Here is a 10625-nt window from a genome sequence, read left to right as displayed (position 1 = left end):
GGAGGAGGAGGAGGAGGAGGAGGAGGAGGAGGAAGAGGAACCATCCACCTTGCTGGAACAGGCCAGTTGAGGAGAATGACACTGTAAGACTTGGCCTTTAAGATCCGTGGGACCCAGTAAGAAAGATGAACATACAGTAAGCTGAAAAGCACATGCTGTGAGGGAAGAGGAGGGTATGGGGGGAGGGGGGCTTGGGATAAATCACAAGTGTACACTGACCAGTGTGAGGCCACCAGGAGGAACTATTCTGCCTGAACATTAAGTTTTCTCATCTGGAAAATGGAAGTAACACAATCTGTTCTGTAACACAGTGGTAAAGGACACACATGTCTACTACTTGCCTGCCATGAAGTATAGTTAATGAACAACTGCTATCACTAGTCAGGGTGAGCTTTCTGCAGAGAGGGCCTGAGGTGAGCAAAGAAGCATGACCAGGATCATGACAGGCAGGAGAGTCTGGGAACACTGCAACGCCTCATAGGGTGGGAACAAGTAAGGCAGAAGCTTGGGACAGTGAGAAGCCAAGGTGAACCAAGAGAGGATTCTTCTAGGAGGGAAAGCAAGTCAGGCCAGGCTGAGGAGTTAGAGGCAAGCTGGAAGCAGGCAGAGCTGAGGAGGATGGATAGAGGATCCATGAGGGGTCTGGATTCGACAGTTATCTTTAGGAACCTGGGGCTGCCCAATAAGCCTGGCAGAAATTGCTCTCCCTTTGGACAGCTTTCTAGAGGAAAGAGGACCCAGATAAGCCTCTCTTTGGTTGCTAGCCTCATAGACCCCTCATCTGTAAGAAGAGGTACTGGGCTACACCCCAAGCTTTGGGAGACTTACTTAAACAGACTCGAGGTTTCTTTTTCATTATTTGTGAAGTAGGTTGTGTTATTGGCAAGGCTGGTGTAACTTGTTCATAGTCACACAGCTAGTTATCAACTGCCACAACAGCAGACCCCAGGTTTTCCAATTCTACAACCCTTGCATGCTTTCAGTAACACTATGCTGCCTTCCAACTAGCACTCAGGACACCTGTATGGGTTACACACACACTTTAAAAAACCTGTAGTCCTTAGGAAGCTCAGACTATAAGCATCAAATTATAGAAAGTGATGCTGTTCAAACCTTGACCTCTGCTGGTCTGGGATAAAGATTTTCTTGGAACCCACTGCAAGCCACAAGGACATTTACATATTTACTGATTAAGTGAGCTGGATGTTTTGGTTGCTCTGATGCCATCATTAATATCTTCCCATCTAGCCAAAATGATGCAGCGATCGATAAACAGACAGCCTCTCTGAGGCCTGGAGACAGCCAAATGTATTTACCAGGCAGGGCTTTTGTTAATTAGATAAAATCCCCGGATCAATGTGTAGAGAGCACCCACCTATGCTGTAGCTAAATACATTCTGGACACCTCAATCCAGGCACATGGACACCAAGTGCCTCAAGCTGGGGCATCAGGGGACAAGAGCCAAAACAAGTCATCAGGGCCAAGTCAGAATAAATGTGTTTACCCCTCAACAAAGTCCAACCTGTTTTTCTTTCCTAACTGTTCACTGGAAAAAAAAAAAAGTTTTTCCAAAGCCATCTAGTGAACCAGTTTAGGCTGGTATGAAGGGCTTTATTTTCTAAAACCAACAAACCAGAAACCAGTAACAGTATATCAAAATAATCTCCTGATAATTAATTTTTTTTATTGTTTTGCCTTTTAGGCAGCATGGTACACAGAATGAGACAAATCAAAGACACATTTAATGGCCTAAGTGACAACTCAAGTATCTCACCAGGATGTTAACTACGGTGTGTTTTTCTTTTATTTTTATTCATTTATTTTGAAACAGAATCCCACCACTATGGACTCCTGGCTGTCCCAGAACTCCATATATAGACCAGGCTGGCCTTAAACTCACAGACATCCACTGGCCTCTGCCTCTCAAGTGCTGGAATCACAGAAGTGTGCCACCACACCTGGCTAACTGAATACATCATGTTTAAATCAGACTTCAATCTCTTCCCCAGCCCAGTCTCCTCCAGATCTTCATCTCAACAGATGCTCAAGCCAGAAATGGAAATTCATCATTTCTTCTTCTTGAATTAAACACACCAAACCCTGTTCATTCATTCAGCATCATTTATGTACTGTGTATCAGCCTCAAAACCAAGGCATGCACATTTGTCTAACTCTTACCACATCCCATCAGGTTCAGGTTTACTTCCTCTATCTGTGCTGTTAACATCTTAGTTTCTAAGCCACATCATCTATTTGGAACTCTTCTGGCTGCTTTTCTTTTTGTTTTTTTTTTCTTTTCTTTTGATGATGGGAATTGAACCCAGCTTTATAGATGCTAGGCAAGTGCTCTGCCACTGAACTATATCACCAACTTACAGTTTTTCAGTCTAGGTTCCTACAACCAGCACAGCTGTCTACCAATTTGTTCTCCATTGAACAACTAAAATCTTTTAAAATTATAATCTCTATCACATCTATTTGTTAGTATATACCTTTGCTTCTCATACATACCCTGACTTTAAAAAGTTAACATGGCCTACAGATCCAGTGTGGCATGGTCCTTCCTTAAAACTGTCCAACTTTGTTTCATACCACTCTCTTCCTTCCCAGAGGCCAGCCATATCCTCTGTGCTTCTCCCTCAGGACTACTGTTGTAGTCCAGGTTCGCCTCAAATTCATCATCCTTCTGCCTTTAGAGGGCTAGGATCACAGGCAGGTACCAACCACTTCCAGTTCTACGTCTTTTCTGATCCATCAAAGGAAGGAATCGTGCCTGTTCAGATGTCCCTGGTGCCAAGCAAAGGACCAACAAATGGCAGATACTCCATAAATGTTTGTCAAGTGAACGCGTAAACTATACAAAGAAAGAGGGCCAATGCTAATTCCACCAGGCTCCTTTCATCAGAGCCTATTTGAGCTGATGAAGGGCTGCACTGGGCAATTAGCAGAGGCCCAGCTCTCTGTCCAGAGAAGGGTAACAGGCAGGATGTTGTCTATCAGCTGTGTGATCTGAAGGTAAGGTGATCGCCACTGGAGAACAGCAGGTGTCCCGTGTTCCCACCCTGACAGGCCCCACATGGCTCAGCTTGAGCCCAGACAGATGTGTTGTCCTGTGCCCTCAGTCTCGGGTGAGCAGCTCCAAGTCTAGAAGCTAGGCTCAGGGTGGGGCTGACCCGGAAACAGGGCCACCTGGCTCACTGCTGACAAGTAGGATAGGAGCCAGCATCCAACTTCTGAAGAGCTGGGGTATACAAGGTTTAAGAGCCTCAGGGAGAGCCTCAGGGAGGGGGAAGGAAAGAGGAAGAGCCCCAGCCTTCCTCTGTGGGCTCAGGGAATGCTTCTGTTGTAAAGTCAGTCACATACAGCAACACTGTGCTGGGGAACAGAGAGAGTGGGGCACCAGACCTTGCTCTTGCCCTTGGAGAGGTATACAACCCAGAGACTTAGGTAGGGTAGTTCACAAACTTCTTTTGTTGTTTTGGTTTTTTTGAGACAGCTTCTTGCTAACTTTGAACCTGCTATGTAGCTGAGGCTGGCCTTGAACTACAGATCTTTCCAGCCAAGGCTATGCTGACCCTGTCTCAAAATGGTCAGGATGGAGCATGGTGGCACATGCCTTTAATTCCAGCACTTGGGAAGTAGAGGCGGGCAGATCTCTTTGAGACTGAGGCCGGCTCAGTTTACACAGTGCATTCCAGGCCAGGGAGGAAGGAAGGAGAGGGGGAAAAAAAAGGAAGGAAACGAGAGAAAGAGGGAGGGAGAGAAAAAAAAAAGGAAGGAAGATATGTAGTACCAGGCATGACTGTACAAACCTGTAACCACAGCACTTGGGAGGCTAAGACAGGACAATCATGAGTTTTAGACCAGTCAGGGCTAAACATCATGACTCTATCTCAAAACAAAAATCAAAAGGCCTGAGACTGTAGCTCATTTGGTAGAGTGCTTGCCTGGCATGCAGGATTCCATCTCCAGCACTCTATAAAACCGGGCGTGGTAGTGCAGGGCTTGTAATTCCAGCATCCGGGTGAAGGCGAAGGATCCAAAGACCAGGGTCATGCTTGGCTAAAAAATGAATTTAAGGCTAACCTGGGCTACCAGAACCTTATCTCAAAAAACCCCTGATATATTTCAAAGAGCTAAAATAACCAACCCTTGAGGGGCTCTATGGATGGAATAAGCTCAACTCCTTAGCTCTCCAAACCTGCTACCTATTCTGGGCTGATGGGTATGTGAGGCTGTGTGGGGGCAGACTGGCAGGCCTTGGCAGTTACCAGTAGGTGATTCCAGGGTCAGAATAGGCAGCAAGAGAGCTTCTACTCCTGGGTCCCCTGTCATGCGGTGGTAGGAAGGAGGCATGTGTTTCTGGGGGTTGAAGATGCCACACGCAGCCTGCAGTTATGAATGGCTCTTATAACAACGAGATGACATCTGTGCTTGGTTTTTAAGATGCATCATCGCATGTTTATTAAACTATTGCTCCATCATATTTATTTGGCTACAAAACAACTCCCGGCTTATACTTCCAAAAGTGGTTTATTAAAAACTAAGCCTTGAACATTAATACTCAAAAGCACCCTTGAGAATCAATAATAATGCTGCAGATAAAATGAAAGGGAATCAAAGCAGTAAGTCTTGGTGGAGCCATGGCTGCCTTTCCACACTTTCTTACATGTTCAGGCAGTAGAGTGGGGAAGGGCACCAGGGTCCACGGCATGCAGGGATAGCCACCCCAAACATCTACCTCCTGTCTAAAATTCAAACAAGACACTTGGCATGTAGCCCATGCTGGTAATCCCAGCACTCAGGAGGCTGAGGCAGGAGGATTGAAGTCAAGGCCAGCCTGGATTACATAGCAAGAGCCTGTCTTAGAAAAACAAAGGGCTAGAGAAGTAACTCAGTAGTAGAGCAGTTGCCAAGTATGCATGAGACCATCAGCTCAATCCCCAACATGGCAAAAACAAAAACAGGGATGTAAGGGCAGGAAAGGGGAGGGTTCTATGGCCACTTAGATCTATTCAAAGGGCAGAAAGAGGCCAAGCTGAAGCTGAGCCCATAGGGGTGTAGCTGCTCTAAACAGCCCCCAAATGATGCCTGGTGCAGCCCTAGATACACTATACTCTGTCCCCTGCACTAGCTTTCCTGCTCAACAGTCTCTCCTAGCACAAGTTCAATAAGCCTCAATCCACCCTCTAGTGGCAGGGAAGGGACTGAGCCAGTGAGGCTAGAAAACTGAGTCTGCTCTGTATGGGTACCCCAGTCCTGTAGGCAGGCCTTCCTAGCCACAGAAGACCTTTTGGTACAAAGATCTAAACCCCAAGCCTCCCCAGAGGTGCCCACCCATACCAGGTCCAGGCAGTAAGTGGTAACACATGGCCGCTTCCACAGAGGAAGAAGAACGAACTAGAAGACTCAAAGGCTTCATAGGATATGGAGGACTCCAAGCCATCACAGTCAAAGACTCAGGGATGCTTAGGGGCTATCTCACTACCTAAAATATAGTCTGACCTGGGCCAGGGAGCCTAGGCGAGTCTGTGGCTACAAGTGAAGGCTCAGAGAGGGTTTCCTCTGAGGCAGAGGAAACCACACCATGCTCAGCCCTCTTGTGGAGGATAGCAAGACTGACACTCACCTTCTGACTTCTTGCACATTGTTGGCACGGGCAGCTTCCATCAGGGCTGCATCTGAAGAGAAAGGGGGCACTGGTCAGACCCCTGGCCAGGACCTGACACCCCAGGAGGACGGGAAGGGTGCCGTAAGACAGTGGAAGTACCTCAGAAACTGGGGTTCTACCAAGTGAATGGCCACATTGAAAGACTAACCATCCCCTTCCCATGTGGTAACCCCTTGCCTCTGCTCCACCCTGTAGGGGATGCAGGGGATGCTGTGCAGACAACCTACTATTCCCAGGGGTTATGGCTCTGACTGGTTTCTATTACCAGCACTGTTATTAATCGCACCCCACCTTGTCCCACTTTTCCCCCCAACCCCAGTTCTTTAGCTCAGTTCTGAATCATGATGTCACAGATCACAAACCCAAAGGGAAGGAAAGGATGAGAGGGGGCTGGGGTATGGGTCTAAGAATGGAAAGAACCTCAATCAGGAGTCATGAAGATCAGGTCTCCAACCCACTCTGCCACCCACTCTCCATGTAGCTGCTGCAGCCCTCCCCTCTCAACCAGCTCCCCGTTTATGGAACAGAGACAATAGTCCTCGCTGTCAGTCTCACAAGGATGCTGAAAACTCTGTAAAATCCTTGGTGCCAAGTCCAGAGAAGGGAGGCCCAAAGCAGGCCAGGTCCCTTGGGACTCACCAGGCCTAGCCAAAAAAGAAAAAAAAAGAAAAAGAAAAAAAAAAAAGCAATGCTGAGCCTGGCCTGGCTGTTGGCACCACCTTGTGGCCACAAGGAAAAACCTTTGGAATTGGAAAAACTCAGGAGTCAACAGCAGGGGCACAATTATTACACATGGTCCAGAAGCACCCATGTTGGGCACTGGCCTGACTCCTACCCAGGCCAGCCCCAGGAGCACTCAGTAGCCATGAGACTCACCAGAGAAATCCAGTGAAGGCACCAGGGTTAAGGGCAGGCTGACCCAGGGTTCAGGTATAAGCCTGATCGGCCTCAACATGTGTATAAACCAGTTTTTTTTTGGTTTTTTTTTTTTTTTTTTTTTTTTTTTTTGGTCTTTTTGATAGGGTCTCCCTGTAGCCCCAACTGGCTTAGAACTCACTATATGTAGACCAAGTTGGACTCGAACTCACAAGATCCACCAGTCTCTGCCTCCTAAGAACTGGGATTAAAGGTGGACATCACCAGTTCTTTTCAGAACTTTGAGCCTCCACTCCACCTCCTGGCCTAGGCCTAAAGGTCCTCTTCCCATCTTACCTCACCCAATAGTTCTCAAGCATACATCTAATTGTACACACAGCCTCCAGTTAGAAGGGAAACACCCTTCCTCGGAGATGGCTCTAATCTATTCTTCCCATACTCTCCAAGGTCACAGAGGGAGGACTGAGCTGAGATTAAAACCTGGACCTTCCCAGCTCACAAACCTCCCGTGGCTTTCTGCTCTTCTCTTGGCTCCCGAAGGGTCCAGTTTCTGGAATACTGCACTAAGGGACTAGGCTCAAAACCCCCAGGCCGGGGGATACTGCTGCTGGCAAGTCACAAGGGCTGGAACTGTTCATAGTCTGGTCATTCTCTATTTTAGTAAGTAGACCCTGGTCTCCACGATGAAATTCACATGTCCTAAAGTTTAGCGCGGGGCTCCCAAGAATCTCAGGCAAGACTTTGTATACCTTTCTCCAGTTCATCTATATACACTGGCTGCTGGACATTCCCTGCTCATGAACCTTCCTCCCATGGCTCTCCACTGCTACAGAATCCCAAACCCTCCTACCTGGCATGCAGGCCCCTCTTTATTCCAAAGACCTCATCTTCCACTCTTGCTGGCCACATTGCTAGCCAGCCCCTCCACACCAGGTTAACTGAAGTCCTGGTAAGAACACAATCTAACCTGTGGCACATTTCTAAGTACCTTCCATGCGCCACACGACGGTGGAGGGATGATGCGCAGTATCAGGGGAATTTCCTGGTTATCAACCTGATGAAGATGCAGCCCCCTTCAGAACTCAAGGTGAGGTGAGATGCCCCATCTTCTAAGGATCTCCAGTCCTCCAGGACAGCTTTCCTGACCCCACTAACTCTCGGATCCTCCAGAATACTCGCTAGCCCTGCACCTAACTTCCTGCACTGTCCCCTTGACTGGCTTTGCATTAAATTAGGGCTTCCTGGGGCTGGAGAGATGGCTTAGGGGTTAGGAGCACTGACTGCTCTTGCAGAGGACCCAACCACCTGTAACTTCAGTTCCAGGGGACCCAACACCTTCTTCTGGTCTTCAGAGTCATTGTACACATGGGTGCACTTACATGCTGGCAAAACACAAACATAAAACAAATTTTTTTAAAAAATCAAAAATCAAAAAATTAGGACTTCCTACACTCCTACCCCCGTGGGGCAGAAAGAGAGAACTTCCCTCCACTCCTCAAAAAAAGCTGGAAATGATAAAAATCATTGAATGCCTAAGCTAGACGGGCCCATTGGGTCTATTTCGACACCCTCATTACTAGAAAGGAAACTGAGGACCAGTGAGGAGGAACAAGAGTCCAGATTCATAATGGGAGTGAGACAAGACTGAAGCAAGATGCCCAAGGTTCTCATTCCTCATCCAAAGCCCTTCCTTTCCAGGTGGCCACATCCTACTGAATAAACAAGGCAGTCTCCAATCCTGTTCAACAGTTTCAGAGCTTGAGATGCATGGAATTCATGGACAACATGAACCATGTTCCTCAAGGGCAACTGAGGACTGAGTGCTTGGGCTCAGGCAGGTCACAGGTCTGGCTCTCTGCCTACCCTTTCAGCTCAGCTCCATGCACCAAGGTAAGATGTCAATTGGGAGCACTGGAGAGATGGTTGAGCAGTTAAGAGCACTGGCCTCTCTAGCAGAGGGCCCATGTTTGGTTCCTAGCACTCTCAGGGCACCTAACACCTGTCTGCAACACCAGTTCTAGGGAATCTGATGCCTTCTTCTGATGCGGTGGCAGGCACTGTGTGCATGGAATGCACTTACATACATGCAGGCAAAACACTCATATACACATGAAATAGAAATAAAAATTTTAAAAAGGGCTGGGTGTGGCGGCGCAGGCCTTTAATCCCAACACTGGGGAGGCAGGGACAAGCAGATCTTTGTGTTCAAGGCCAGACTGGTCTACAGTGAGTTCTAGGCCATCAGGATCAGGATGTTGAAGCAAGAGAATCAGAAGTTCAAGATCATTCTTTGCTACCTGGTGAGTTCAAGGCCAGCCTCAGACTCTGTCTCAAAAAAAAAAAAAAAAAAAAAAAAAAAAAAAAAAAAAAAAAAAACTAAAAATAAAAAAGGGATGCCAATCTGGGTCAATTACCTCCACCACTATCCTATCCCTCCTACCCCACTTCTCTAAGACCCCACCCCCATGCCCAGATCACCTTAAGTGTGACACTAAGCATAGCAAAACTCGAAGGAACTGCTAGACAGACTTAGGCAGCTGAACTCGGAGAAGTCAAAAGAACAGACTTGTACACAGGTGCGCTCACATACATGCAGGCAATACACTCATACACATAAAATAAAAATAATAAATATTTTAAAAAAAAAAAAAGAACAGACTTGTAAGAGAGCTGAGAAATCACCCTTCACTATATAGTGGAGGAAACCAAGGCTAGAGAAGAGTTAAGGGGTCAAACTGACATTGGACCACGTCTCTTCCTTTCTCAGGCCACTGGAGTTTTTTGCAGACCTTTTGAAAGACTAATGAATTAGAAAGAATATTGATACATAAAAGGATCAGGCTGGCCAGGCACTTGGGAGGCAGAGGCAGGAGGATCTCTGTGAGTTCCAGGCCAGCCTGGTCTACATAGTGAGTTCCCCAGGCTGCAATTGCAAGTTTGATAAATTTGATCCAATGTTCCCATTGTACAGATAGACAAAGTGATGGATGCCCAAAGAGGGAGACAAACCTATGATGGGAAACTATACAACTCCAAGCAGTGAGCTCTCCAGAGCAACACACTTCCGTGGTACCAAATGCTATGTGGATCTCTCTAAGGGTGAGGTTAAGAGAGACTAAATTTATAAGCACCTCCCACCGCTTCCCCCACCTCTCCCTTGAACCCAGTCTGGCCCCATAATCACCCTTATTAGATGGATTCTTGGTGTAGCAGTGAACTATCAGCGCCGTGGCCAAGGCCCACACGCCCAGTCCGGTCTTGTTGGAGACCCCATTCCAGCTGTCCTGTCCGGGGAGTATTTCTTCTTTGGGGCTAGGACGGCGTCCCCACGTGGCAGCTGTCAGGCACGCGATCTCGCTACGTTCTCTCCGGCGCCCCCGGGTGGCAGCCCCTGGTCCGGGGAACAAGACAGACGCTGTTCCAGGGCACCCCCAGGCGGCCGCTCTCAGACACTGCGGCTCCCCGCGGTCTCCAGTGGTGACGCTTCCACAGCTTTGGAGAAATGGAGACCTGAGTAACCGGAGGAGCCGCGGCGCCGATGCCTTTCCCCTCAACACCAGGGACCCCAGCATTATGACAGCTGCTTCAATAACCCCCTGGCGCCAGCCCCTGTGCTAGCCACGACCAACATGGCTGCCGCGGCGCGTTCGAAGACGCCGCGAACGAGGTGGGATTGCGCACTACCTCACGGGAGTGGTAGTCCACAACCCCAGATCGTTCCCTAGCTGGAGAATGAATAAACTACATTTCTCTGAGGGCTGCGGGACGACGTCACAATGACCGCTGACTTAGGGGAGTCCAGAGCATGTTGGGAAATGAAGTTCGAGAGGGAGGATAGGGCAAAAAACGAAAATGCTCTGGAGGGGCGTGGGATTACAAAGATTTGAGAGCAGGTAATGCAAACCTGTAGATAAGGGAGGGGAAACCCAGAGAATCGGGAGTTCAAGGTCATCCTCAAGAGGGCAGCCTAGCTGTGTGAAAAATAAAAATAAAGCTGGGCGTGATGACACACGTCTTTGATTCCAGCACTCGGGAGGCAGAGACAGGTGGATTTCTGTGAGTTCAAGTCCAGCCTGG

At 48.1% G+C, this 10625-nt stretch overlaps 1 protein-coding gene across 1 annotated transcript in view; it reads right to left on the bottom strand.

Moving 5' to 3' along the window:
* Clpb (ClpB homolog, mitochondrial AAA ATPase chaperonin) overlaps positions 1-10183 on the bottom strand; it is a 153177-nt gene extending 142994 nt beyond the window's left edge. The window contains exons 1-2 of the mRNA XM_008854047.3: positions 9733-10183; positions 5631-5682 (exon numbers count right to left, since the gene is read on the bottom strand). Of these exons, the coding sequence (XP_008852269.2) occupies positions 5631-5682; positions 9733-10120 (440 nt within the window). The 5' untranslated portion in view covers positions 10121-10183. The remainder of the gene's footprint in view (positions 1-5630; positions 5683-9732) is intronic.
* Between the last annotated feature and the right edge of the window lie 442 nt (positions 10184-10625).

Source organism: Nannospalax galili, unplaced genomic scaffold (genome assembly GCF_000622305.1).
Source record: "Nannospalax galili isolate Female #2095 unplaced genomic scaffold, S.galili_v1.0 scaffold1387, whole genome shotgun sequence".
In the NCBI taxonomy this organism is placed as follows: Eukaryota; Metazoa; Chordata; class Mammalia; order Rodentia; family Spalacidae; genus Nannospalax; species Nannospalax galili.
The sequence above is the reverse complement of the archived record's forward strand: the minus strand, read 5'-3'. Positions and strand labels throughout refer to the sequence as shown.